Source organism: Aulonocara sp. 'chitande type north' Nkhata Bay, linkage group LG14 (assembly GCF_057382095.1).
Source record: "Aulonocara sp. 'chitande type north' Nkhata Bay isolate Kocher_YH1m ecotype deep benthic linkage group LG14, A_spYH_male_GT1.1, whole genome shotgun sequence".
Taxonomy (NCBI): domain Eukaryota; kingdom Metazoa; phylum Chordata; class Actinopteri; order Cichliformes; family Cichlidae; genus Aulonocara; species Aulonocara sp. 'chitande type north' Nkhata Bay.
In genome coordinates this window covers 13,052,974-13,066,632 of record NC_141357.1, presented here as the reverse complement: position 1 = coordinate 13,066,632, position 13,659 = coordinate 13,052,974, and the positions used below count along the sequence as shown (strand labels likewise).

Below are 13,659 nucleotides of genomic sequence, written 5' to 3'. Positions count from 1 at the left end.
CAAATACCAACAAGAGCTGGGACTGTGTGTTCCACGTCGGTTGTTTTTGGCAGGAATGTTCTTTAATGTCAGCTGCCAGATACGAAAGGTTTGTTTTAGTTTAGCGAAGTTAGAAAAACCTCCGTTTCCAACATGCTTGTTAATGACACAGCATTAGAGACCAAAAACAACATCAGACATGCAAAATAAAACCCTAATGCCCCACCACCACCACTTGAAGTTGCCTTCCGCGATGATTTCAGTTTATTTGTTAGGCTTACAGTGCTGCGGCACAAGGGAGGCAAATACACAAAGACACAGTTAGTGGGTTAGAAGTGTTGTGTGTAATAACAGAGCCTGGCTGCTATTTTAATCTGTAACCCTGTTTGCTTTCTGTTTTCAGGACAGAGAAAAGAGAATATGGGCTGTGAGTTGGATCACAGTTAGAAACCCTACATCTAACACTTAGTAGAGCCGGGAGGGGGGGGACACATTCATGCCAGGACGCACGTATGTGTGTGCCCACACAGACATTCAATATTTCTCAAGTATGTGGCTCAGACAGGAAAGTTAAAACTTTAAAAACTCTGTGCTGGGAAATCCACGGTGCAAGTTAATTAAACTTGTGACCAAAAAGAAAAGGAAAAACATTTGGATTAAGGCTCTAATAATGCTATTACAGATTTAGTGTTCAGGACTGGATTTGAGGATTATTAGGTTCATGTGACCCCCTACCTTGTATCCAGCGTGGGTCCTGCTCTTTGCATGCGGTGTGGTAGAGCAGAGCTCAATGGCCTCGGGCTCGTGGAAGATCACTGTGGGCAGCGGCTCCTTTCTCAGCGTCAGCACATTCAGCTTGGTCTTCAGCATGGTCTGAAAGTGCTGATGGAGAAAGAAAGATATATACACAGTGTGCTTTAGGCAAATATGCAATCTGTACCAAACAGCAAAAAGCTAATTATGGCTGTGGTTCAGCATTAAGTTTCCTTGTCAACACTGCTGTATGAAGAAAAAACAACCCCCAGAAACTTCAGCATTTTGTGTGCAGACGTGTACCTCATGTCCTGCAAAGGAAAGTATGGAACAGGCTCAAGGGGTCAAAGGACTTTCAAGGCTTTTATATTTACACAGGAGCCCACTCCAACTGATAGAAAACACATCTCGGTGGTGAAAAGGGAAGATGAAGGCTCGAAGTGAGATGGCTGTGAGAGATTTAGTCTGCTCCGAGAGGAATGTGAGGAGCAGACGAAGGAAGCCCTGCCCTCTCTGTCCCCGTCAAAACAAGAGGGGCTGCCTGCTCTCATACTACAGTGCACGGCAAGTGTTTCCTGAAGCCGTGCAGAACCACACGGCCCGTCTGGCCATGTGCAGCGTGCCTGTTAGAATTTCTGGTATTTTTAGACACCATCAAAACAAAATTGAGCAGCTAATTAAATCACGATTTTCTGAACTAAGGGGAAAACAGCACACCTGCTGGGCAACGGTGTCTGCAGCCTGACCTCAATTATTTTTCTGGCTCCATCAATCGGTGAATTAAGGCCTGAAAATGACATTTCTTGCCAAATCCATATTAGCAGGCTTCATATAAATCGATCTTGTCAGGGACTAACAAGGTAGCTTTTTGCGATAAACAGTTATACACAACTTAAACGAAACTGCTAGCTACAAACTGCTAGCATGTTCATCCACTGCATTGAAACATTTTACCTTCACGATCTGTAAAGAAAACAGCTAAAGCATTGGTAAAATGAGTAAAACCTCTTTAATCTTTAATGCTTATTTTGTAAAATCTCATTGAATTGGGAGAATTAGTGGAAAAGTTCACTTTTTCGAGACATGACTTTGCTGTTACCTCTGTTGTTGGAGGATGATTTCGAAAATTGCATTAAGTGTTTTCCTGCGTAGCGGTGTTAAGGTTGTGATATCCCTGCTAAGGACTGCTAACTACACGCGAGAAGGGCTCATTAGCTAATTAGCTAATTAGGGGTAATTAGCTCAGATTGGCTAGTTAGTTTGTTTCATAATTAAAATTTACCTCTGTTCTAAGTTTGCATAACCTGCCATCGACCGCCTGGGTTGCTGTAGAGAAGGATCAATTGGTGCACTGCCATACTCTACGCTTTGGTAACAGTTTTAACAAACTAAGTGGCTCTGCAGTGGATCCTATTAGAAAAACTATCCATTACTTTGCAAAAACTATGTATAGAAGATTGACTGTGATTCCAGAGACAGATCCTGCATTTCCTACACTAGAAATCCCAACCACCATGGCAGCAGCTGATGAAAATCATAATCAACAGGTCGGACACTGGAATTCAGTATGTGGGGACCCTGAATGTCTGCACTTGATTTACAGCAATACGTCCATGAATAAAACATTTCTCAGAATCGTGACTGTTTCGTCACAGTCGAGCGGTACTTCAGAATTTCATTTAATCTCAAATCTTCTAGGTTACACAATACAATCGATGCTATTGTGAGCGCACCACCAAAAACAAACTGGAGTTTCTTGTTAAGTACAGATCACTTTAACAAATGCTCTCCAATACTTTGTCTTGCATTCAGTGGCGCTGAAAGCTGTTTTCCACGTTGGACTGCATGAAAGCCATTTTCTCCTGCAACAGATGGTCAACATTTTCAAGCGATGAAAACAGCCGATGCTGCCAATACGATCTATCATCAATCTTCACTGTTGCCTTTATAAGGCCAAGCAGAACATCCTGAATCAACGTTTGAATTTAAACACTGCTTCGCTATCTGATTGTTAGTGTTTATGGTTATATTAACACTTTCCCGCCTGAGTGGGTCTTCTGCTGCCATCGTTTTAAGGGTTTTAAAATATATCTGTCTGTGACTTGTTATAGCATTCTGTTATGAAACGCCTAATCCTGTGCTGACGCCCTACAGTGTAACCCCCAACCTCTAACTCACCGTAGTGGACCTTCATGCTGAGAAAAGGAATAATAAAGAGAAGGAAGCGGCAGGCGGGACGGGGGTAAGGAGAAAGATATGGCGTGGAGATGAAGGAGAAGAAGAATGGTGGAGTTGTGAAAGTAAAGCCACATGTGTGTAAACGCTCGCTGACCTCCGCGTCAGCACTTTACTGCTTCCTGACGGTGACTTGCATTCCTGTGGTTGGCCTCCGTACGGAGTGAGATGAGGGGGTGCCATGACTCCTGCACCCCCCACCAAGTGCACAAGGCTTAAGCAGGTATATAAAAGAAGCGAAAAAAACAAAAAAACTTTGCTTTATACATGTACGTACATGTTTTATACTTATCAGTTCACAGCGAGGTGCTTCGTACTACTGGAGGAAATGGGAAAGCTTTTTTTCCTCCATTACTTTTCCACATGCGGCGGGCTGCTTGTGGAGCAATGCTGGAATTCTATTCACAATATTTTCACAGTATCTTAATGTTTTTGTTATTTCTCAAGTCCCAACTGTCTCCTCATCAAGTTATTGATTCTATTTCTGACTTTAACTTGGAGCCACAAAAGTGTTCGGCCTCCAGCGCCAGACAGTGTGGGCACAGTCAGTTGTGAGTTGGGATAAGGCGAGGATCCTGTAAACACTTGAGCAATCACCAAAGTGCCTGACCTCCATACTTAGTGTTTAAATGTTTGGCTTCAGCAAAAGCCTCCACATGCTGAATATCGATCTGGTTTTTTTCCACCCTAAATGAATTTTAGCAGGCTCCTAATATACTAGCGATGCTCTGCCATCGGGATAGTTCTAATTTAAGCATTTAGTGATAATCAGTATATTGCTGCAAGTCGCCAAAGACCCCAAAAGAATAGTTACGATACCCTGTGCCATCATTCAAGACACTTGGATAAATGTCCAGCTTGAGTCTGCCTTGTTTCTAACATTCACTCCAAAGGTTTGTTCTGGAGTATACAGGAGCCATAACTTCTAAAACTTCAAAAATACTAGTTAATGCAACTACACAGCAATTTTACCGCTTCTTATTTCGTCGTTTCGGGAGAAGAAACACATTTGTACTTGTCATTGTGCTACGATGTGCCATATGATGAAGATGGCGTGACAGCCCGGTATGAAACTTGTTAGCAGAGTGCATCCCCGGAGCACCAGATTTAAAGCATTAATGTTAAATGAAAGCATGCACATAAATTTATAAAGGATTTGGAAGAAATCCCTAAAGCACAAGATTCATCATATGATGGATAACTTCAGGTTTTCAGTTGGCATTTCTAGTTCATGACTTATTAAATGCTCGTTCTAATCGTTAAGCTTGTGAAATGATTTGGTCTTTTGCACGCAAGTTGTGATATTTGCCTTCATGGCTGGAAATGTTCACATTTAGCGTTATTACTTTAACGCTAAAAGCAACAATAAGTAGTTGATGGCGAGCAATGCATCCGCTCATTTACACTCACAAAAAGAGAGTGTTAGTTTTTATACTATCAGAGTGTGAGCAATATACTCACCAGCCACTTTGTTAGATACACCTGTTCAACTAATATCTAATTTCCATGTGGCAGCAACTCAATGTATTTAGGCCTGTAGACATAATCAAGATGACCTGCTCAAGTTCAAAATGAGCATCAGAATGGGAAAGAAAGGTGATTTAAGTGACTTGAACGTGGCGTGGTTGTTGGTACCAAACAGGCTGATGATCTACTGAGATTTCCCCACACAAGCATCTTTAGGGTTGACGGAGAATAGTCCAGAAAAGCGAAAACAACCAAAGAGCAGCAGTTCTCTGGATGAAAATGCCTCGTTGATGCCAAAGGTCAGAGCAGAATGGCCAGACCTGCAATTAGTAACTCTAATAACAACTCACTACGGTAAAGATGTGCAGAAAAGTATCCCTGAACACATAGCACATCCAACTTTGACGCAGATGAGCTATAGCAGCAGAGGACCATACTGGGCGCCACTGCTGTCGGGTAAGAACAGGAAACTGACGCGACAATCTTGGTGAGTCAGTGTGAACTGCCAACAATTAACATAGGCTCACCTATGAGAACTGAGAAGATTGGAAAAATGTTGTCTAGTCTGATGAGTCTCGATTTATGCTGTGACATTCGGATGGTAGGGTCAGAATTTGGCATAAACATAATGAAAGCATGGGTGAATCCTGCCCTGTGTGGGGGATATTTTCTTGGCACACTGTGGGCCCTTAGTGCCAGTGAGCACTATTTCACACTGTACTCAGATGGCCTACACATTCACCAGGTCTCCATCTAATTGAGCACCTTTGGGATGTGTGAACAGGAGATTCACATCATGGATGTGTCGCCAACAAAACTGCACAACTGTGTGATGCTCTCATGTCAATATGACCAAAATCTCTAAGGAATGTCTCCAGCACCTTCTTGAATCAATGGCACTGAAGGCAGTTCTGAAGGTAAAAGTGGGTCCTACCTGGTACTAGAGTTGACTGGCTCTGAGGATCTTGCCCTGCTTTCTTTCAGTGATCTAATCAGATTGTGGAATAGTCAAATGGTTGACACAACAGAATCCGTCCCATCAAATTATGTTACATGTGACTTTCTAAAAAACACCAATTTAACATTCCTACAGTTCACCTAGAAATTGTTCTGAAGGCAAAAGTAGGTCCAACCTAGTACTAGCAAGGTGTACCTAATGAAGTGTCTTGTGAGAATGTATTCATGGTCATTTAGAGACTGTTTACATGATTATTATTATGTCAGTTTGTGAGTTTTTGTAGTATTTTTCCCTATTACAAAATCACGCTGTTCTGCTGTGGACCTCTCCTGTGAATAGTTTTGAATGACACTAAAATTAATCTTGAATATTAAGATCTGGATCTTAGTCAAACTGACCCAGTGCAGCCAAGAAATTCTGAATGACTGCTCTCCAACAACGACTCTGATTACTGCTGGAAATCACAAGTGCTATCTAGACAAGTGCTAATTTCTTAAAGAGTCTCTAATACTAAATGATTTGGAATTGTGCATTTAAAATATGCAAATGTAAGACATCACTTGAACAATCACAACCACAAGACATTAAGTCACAGGGAGTTTTGGGGAGTGCAGTTTGCCTCCTACAGTGATGAGTTTAACAGATCACAGATGGTAAGTTCAACTTTTGGCCCTCTGAGGGAGCATTCTTAGAGAAAAGAGGCTCTCAGGTCAATATCATGGTGAGTCACTGCATAACAGGGTGAAAACAGGCACTCGGGCACACCCACTGAGACGCATAAAGTCAGGGTTACGGGGATGGGATTATGACAAAAGTTTACGAAACAGCTGGAAATAATGTTAAGCCCTGCAGACAGATGTCCTTGTCCAAAAAGCACTGATAAAAATCCACCTAACCCCCCAGATACACAAATGGCTACTGGCTCATCCCAAGAAATCAACCGAGACTGGTTAGTTATGTTAAGTATGGTTAGAAGTCTTGTAACACAAGACCTCAAGATAATACGAGTCAACAACATCAGTCTGTGTCATACGCATCGGCATCCACAAACACAGACACACATGTGGAGAGCCTGAAGAAAAAAAGGAGCGCAGACAGCAGTGCGCCAGCTGCTCAACATGTGTGTGGCGCTGATAAAGAACAAGAGAGGAGGCCATCATTGTTTGTTAAACTGTTCTGTTGCAGAACTTTTATTTTTTTAAAGCGAATACACAGCTCCACATGTGATCATTAAGCCTGACACGATCCAGAATTAGAAACACTTCTGGCCATGAACCAATTAGGAAAGCACCATCAAACTGTAGGAAACTGGAAAGATAAGCAAGGGTCGCACTGATGTCTGGTCCTCGTATACTAGGTGACAAAGCTTGATGTACAAATAGATAGTATTTAGTATAACCTAAAAATGAATTACAAGTATGTTAGCAGCAACAAAAGCACATGCTCTTATTCGCCACAAAATCTTTGAAAATCCCATTTATGATGTTTATTTATTTCTTAACTTTGATCATTTACATCTACGATTGCTTGCTGTCACATCATTTTTTAATTATTTTTTTTACCCGTAACCTATGACCGGTGCACAGTAAGAAACACTGGCAGGAACAGTGCCAGTTATTGTTGCCAAAGTCGACCTTAATTTGTTCCTAACCATAAGAGTTTTTTTCAAATTGTAGCTGTATTTTTAAGATGTTGTACTTGTAAACAGACAAAAACATCACTGTGGCTTTTTAAGGAGGCTAAAGTTAAGTTTGTGGCCTCTGTATTTATAGGGAGAACCTGTATTAACTGTGCATCTGTCCTACAGTCCTAATGTAACTAACCAAGGTAACTATTAATAATCCAAACATTCAAAATTATAGCACTCAACTTATGAAATTTAAAAAATCATGATAAAGGAAAGGCATGCTAGGTAATGCTAGCTAGCCATTTAGCATTAACAGCAAAGCTGTTAGCTATGCTTCTTACTGGTCTGGTTAATGATGAAATATAAAAAATAAAATATAATGCATTAATATTTATTAAATCATCCAATATGAATGAAATCCATATGTATCCAGTGTGTAAGAACTAAAACCTTCACCTTGAACAGATGTTAAGGACCTTTTCTTGGGCGATCGTGGCTCAAGAGTTGGGAGTTCGCCTTATAATCGGAAGGTTGCCGGTTCGAGCCCCGGCTTGGACAGTCTCGGTCGTTGTGTCCTTGGGCGAGACACTTCACCCATTGCCTACTGGTGGTGGTCAGAGGGCCCGGTGGCGCCAGTGTCCGGCAGCCTCGCCTCTGTCAGTGTGCCCCAGGGTGGCTGTGGCTACAATGTAGCTTGCCATCACCAGTGTGTGAATGTGTGCGTGGATGGGTGGATGACTGGATATGTAAAGCGCTTTGGGTCCTTAGGGACTAGTAAAGCGCTATATAAATACAGACCATTTACCATTTTCTGACAACATTTACTGTGTCATATCCTCAGTTTCACCTCAACGAGTGATCTGAAGCTGGAACTGGGACATTTAAACCATGTATTCAGACTGAATACACTCACCGGTAACAGTCCTCTTGCTAACATTCACTTTTAATCATTAACCAACATTCATATTTGAGAAAAAAAGAACTACAACGCTTACGTGTGTGTTCCGTGCTGCTAGCATAACATACGTGGAGCAATGACAGATGAACTACGAGCTAGATTTCTCGTGTTTCCACCTTTACAAGCCAAAGACTTGTTGCATTTGTGGCAATGAGCACTGTCAGCACTGACTCTAACAAAGTAGAACCACACTTCGGAGCATTTAATTCTCGACACCATCTTCACAAAGCCCAGCGAGAACTTTATTTTGGATAAGGAATATCAAAAAAATCATGAAATCTGGTCAGATAAAATGTGAGAAATTGACCTTTGAGTACCAATAATAAATCGTATTTCTTAATCCTACCAATTTTACTGGGTTTCAGTACCTAGTCCTACTCTACGTATATCGACCGGGAGCCAGGTGAGGCAAAAACAGCGTGTTCTCAAGACTAACAGGTGCTTTTCCTGATGACAGAATCATTTATGACACAAAGTTTGAAAGAAAACATCCAAATAGAGATTCAAAACACCTTTACAACTTTTCCAGCAGGAACTATCCTCTATGCTATCCCTGATTTGGCTCTTGGCACTTTCTTGTCTCTCTCTTTCATTCTTTCTTTTCATCACGAAAGACATAGAAAGACCTTCACCTACACAGTAACAGTAACACAGTAACTTCGACTACCACAGTAACATGAAACCCCCCAAAAACTATATTCCATACAGAAATATTTTGTCAGTGTGAGACAAAAACCTATATAAATGTCTTTCTCTTGTGAGCAGACAGGAAATGAGCTAAAGTCGCACATTAAATGAATTTGCTCCCAAAACAGGCTCAGCCAATTAAGCGAGTCTTTCACAAACACTTAAACCTTGCGGCTTATACCTTAAGCAACTCTTGAGTTGGAAACCACCTCCATCCAACCCCTGTTTGTCCCTCAGACACCTTTTATACACACAAACACATCCTTCCCAGTAAACCTATGAAAGGACAATGCTGTGGTCTACAGGTAGGCCAGCATGTGGCGGTTACTTCCTAAAGCCAAACGTAGGATGCGTTTCTCCAGTTCCTGGATGGTAAGAATTCAAAAAACTGTCTCTCTGTGTTTTTTACAGCATCCTCCACTGATCCTGGGGCAGTTTATGAGAGGAAATTTGCCCGAATGAGCTCAACCTCGAGTAGACTGTGGGAGGTCTGCACATGGACGAAAACCTGTTTTTCTCAATCACGATTGGAGCGCCGAGGCGTGTAGGAGGGAGAAAGTCAGTGATCGGAAGGTTGCGATTGGTCTGTTACTTCTGTAGGAGGAAGTGGGCATTATAGCACTCTAACCTCAAGGCCTGAAGGAGACTCTCTGGCTGGCAGTAAAAACATCAACGACCGTTTGACATAAACAGCGAACCCACTGCGACATCTTAAAGAGTCTAGAGCCAGAGGACATAAACGGGACGTGCTAATGATAAAAAACACTCCTCGCTGCCAAGAATATCTGCATGGTGCGTTGTTCGGCTACAGGTCAACCATCACGGGCACTAACTGCCTTTTGATAAGTCACAATAGCCGTTACAGAGCTGTATATTACATGTATGCACTACATCTTTGGCTCATGCAAGCTAAAGCTAATAAGCAGACTCAGACACTGCTGACCCAATGCTTTTTATTTATTTCTTTAAAGCAATACGTAGGGATGCACTTGATTATCATCAGTTCACTTTCTCATTATTTTTTTTAATAAAATTCTAAAACATAGTAACAGATACATGTAACAGAAATTCAGCAGATCATTAACAATGAGATTGTTTCAAAAACACTTGCTAACTTGACAAGTTTAATGACATCAAGAAATTCATCCAGAATTTTTTCACCTCTATCGCTGTGGAGCTTATATAAAATACATATTTATTGTCTTGGTTTAACATCATTTCAAGGCCTAATCCTATGGAGATCTACTTCCAGGTGAAACGAGACATAGAAAGTAAAAGAAAGGCCAGAAATGACAACTTGGCAGGGGAGCACTTCTACTGTAGCCAGGGGGTAGAGAGGGAGCCGGGGAGAGAAAAGCAATAGCTCACATTCACACCCACAGCCAAGTGAGAATCACCAGAACACCCTAACAGAGGTTTTATTCCACTGTGATAAATCCACAACACAGGCACATTGTAACAGCACAGCCTTCTGACTCCCTCCACCGTAACCTGCCATGCACCCCCCGGAAATGTAGCTACACACCGCCATCGACACAGCCCCCACAGGCATAAATTCCCACATCGGCCACTTGCATAAACTACAACTTAGGCTCAACCTAAATTCATTGCCAAAGTATAAATTACCGTTAATATGTATGTCTTTGGACTGTGGGACGAAGCCAAATTACACAGAGAGAACCCACACAGGCTCAGGGAGAACATAGACAGAACTTTACAAAGAAGGGCCCGGCTACGCATTTAACATCCCTGTGCTGTTAAAATGACTTGCTAAATGTAAAGGTTAACTGTTCTCACATGATGTCAGGTCTGTATGCCTGTGTAACTGGGCGCTTTAGCAATAATTTTCCCTGGTTCTGCCATCAACCTCCAGCAATCAGTCGCAACCAGCCACAGACTGGTCTCTAGGCCTGTGTGACTAGGTCCTTGATTGGGCCCTACACTGTCACCATGACGGTCACATATCTAAAATGGTAGACAAGTTAATGTCAGGTGGTTAAAGTGATCATGTATGTGCAAAACTTCAATAAACAGCTAAGCGGAGCTAATAAAGCTAATGACATTTTTTAACGGGAGCAACAGCAAAAAATAGAAGGTGAATGAAATGGTAAGCTAGCATTTATGGTTGTTTTAAGCAGTTAGCCAAACATGGCTAACAAGTGCTAAGCTAAAAGTAAATTACTGTTAAAAACAGCCCAGATCCCATTAACACAACTTCAAATTAAACTAAAAACAGGCACGCCACCTGAAATATGTTGGGAACTACTAATCTAGTCTGTTAGCATTCAAACAGACAAAAATATGAGTAAAAGTAAAGAAGCATTAAACACCGTGCGACAAATGCACTTTGACCAGTACAAAGTATTCAACTGAAATGGATTTAAAATCTTTAAACAAAAGAAATCACAAATAGGTGAAATGTGCACACTGAGGAAATGTCTGCTGGATAACAAAATGGTTTTGGGTATTATGGGGAATTTTTGGGCAGTCTCCTTGTGCCATCAACTATAACTTAACTGTGGCTACAAAGCAACCTCAGACAAAGAGACAGAAATGCAGAGAATGACTCTGACTCTTTTTGACCTCAGTCTGTTGCACTGTCAGGTCAACATCTTTGCGTCTGGTCAGCCCTGTTTGTCAGAGTCGCACACGCTGAAGTTTGAAAGCGTCAAAAAGTTGAAACCATGGCTAAAGAAAGAGCTGCTGACAGCGGAAAACAGCGTGTCTGGAAGGCTTAGGGATTTTCACAAAGGAAGCATGCTGCTGTGCATGTGTACAGCCTTGTAACCTGCCTCCTAAGCTGCATGTGAGCGTACATCCACACGCATAGCTGTTCCCAGCCCACTGCATATTGTGCAATCTGTCGGTGAACCAACATGGCCTCTGGCTGGGGAGGAAGGGCCCGTCGAAAATGACCGAGGGATGTGGTCAGCGAGGGGTAGAAAGGGCAAACAGAGAGAAAAACAGGGAGGCATGATGCAGCATCAGCACACAGCGTGGCAACACGACCCCGTATCTCTTCAACCTCACGGATAAACGCATCTCTTTTTCTCCCTTTTCCTCTTCTCGACTGGGCGCAAGACGTTAAAAAAAAAAAAAAAAACGCAGCAAGACATCAGACGTTGCTATGGCAACAGAGGACGGCACAAGTGCGAATAATATGGACAGATGTGAATAACAAAAACAACAAAACAGGACATAATAAGCGACGGTAAATCAGCTAAGAGAGACATTAAACTGTACAAACCCCACCATGCCCGACTCAAAAGCGCTGAAGGATACCAGCCTACAGGATGGTGTTGCTATGGTAACAAAGCAGGCAATGGGTGGGTATTTGCTATCGTTCAGTAACCACTTTTTGGTGTATGGGTCATTCATTATTTTTTTATATCTTTTTTTTTTTATTAATATACACAGCAAGGTTTCTGCTATTTAGCATAAGGAGAGAACAGCCTGGCTGCTGTCCTCAACAAGAGTCTCCTCATAAAGTCGTCAACTGAAACGTGGAGCGTTTGATAGTTTTCAGACATGCCTTACTCTTTTATCAGCATCCAGCCACAGCTGGTTTCCAGGCGGTAAACTGATGTGGACTAAGCCCAGGTTATCAAAGTTAAGATTTCCTTAATTACACCTGTTCCCTGAAGCAGTTCAGTATTACATCCCTGGATTCTACATTTCCCAGAAAACAAGGCTCGGTTAGCTGGCATGAGGCCTCTGTACTTGCCTACAGCACAGCCACTTTCACATTAAAAGGCTCCAAGTTGGATTTATCTGATTTTCCATTTCCCATTTGTAATTACAGTTCCTACATAGGAACTACATAACCCTGGGGGTCTGGCTCAGTAACATCAGCTCAAAAACGGTGCAGTGGGAGCTTCGTGGCATGGGTTTCCAAGGCCAAGCAGTTTCTGCAGGTGTAACCTGTTGATGAAACCAGTACTTTTGACCATATAGTAGACGTGGAGAGTTTTAGCCCTAGAACACTTTATAATGCTATCACTAACATCGAGTATATTTTACCTGATATAATATAACTGATAAAACACACTTCCCAACACAACAACAATACACTGCAAATTGAAGTGCTCTTCTTTTTATTTCCCCCTATACAACATCTCATAAAATGACTGGGGATCTTGTGAGCCTTATCCAATCCCCCCCTACCCCCATGAGCAAGCACTTGGAGACAGTGGGAGGAAAGAACTCCCTTTTAACAGGAAGAAACTGGAACCAGGCTCAGGGAGGAGTGGCCATCTGCCGGGGGTGAGGGGAAAGAGGAGTGAGCAGAGAGAGGAAGACTGGACAAAAGACACACTAGAGGAGAGCGAACTAGAGTTTAATGATTGCTAATGATTAAATGCAAAGTGGTGTATAAACAAACATGGACTGAAAAGAGACAAGAGAAGAAGAAATGCATAACTACGGGAGGATTCACGGTCAAAAAGGAGAGCTTTAAGCCTAAAGGGTGTCTGTCCCATGAATCCAAACTGAGGAGGGGCCCACTCTACTCTATAAACCAGGAGTAGGCCAGCAGTTTGAGAAATTAATGAACAAAATAACTTGACCTAAAAGGATTACAACCTGCTGGTTGTAATCTGGGCTGTTGATGTGGCCGTTTTTTTGTTTTTTCCCCTCTTTTCACTGCGTTTGGCAGGGACCTGAATGATGATTCACTTGCTGCAACACTACCAAAACGTACTGGAGCAACCAGCCATGGAAAGTATGAGATTGACTTTACGACACTTGTTGAGCATGACCACATCTGAGTTTATCCGAAAGCGACAGCGCAGTGTGCTCAGCGAGCCCGGATCAATAGCAGTTTATAAACCGCGTCCTGCTGCAGCCTGTTTGGATCACCTAGAGGGCAGATGTGTGTTAAGGGGATAATTTACAGCGCCCACATCTGACTCCCTACAAACACCGGAACTCTCGGTTTTAATACTTTGTGATTCCATCTTCTTGACGCCTGGGCAGGAGAGGGGATTGTGCAAGTTC

At 42.2% G+C, this 13,659-nt stretch overlaps 1 protein-coding gene across 1 annotated transcript in view; it reads right to left on the bottom strand.

Moving 5' to 3' along the window:
• Positions 1 to 13,659, bottom strand: part of pid1 (phosphotyrosine interaction domain containing 1) — a 34,277-nt gene that overhangs the window by 19,755 nt on the left and 863 nt on the right. The window contains exon 2 of the mRNA XM_086261036.1: positions 715 to 861. Within this exon, the coding sequence (XP_086117162.1) occupies positions 715 to 861 (147 nt within the window). The remainder of the gene's footprint in view (positions 1 to 714; positions 862 to 13,659) is intronic.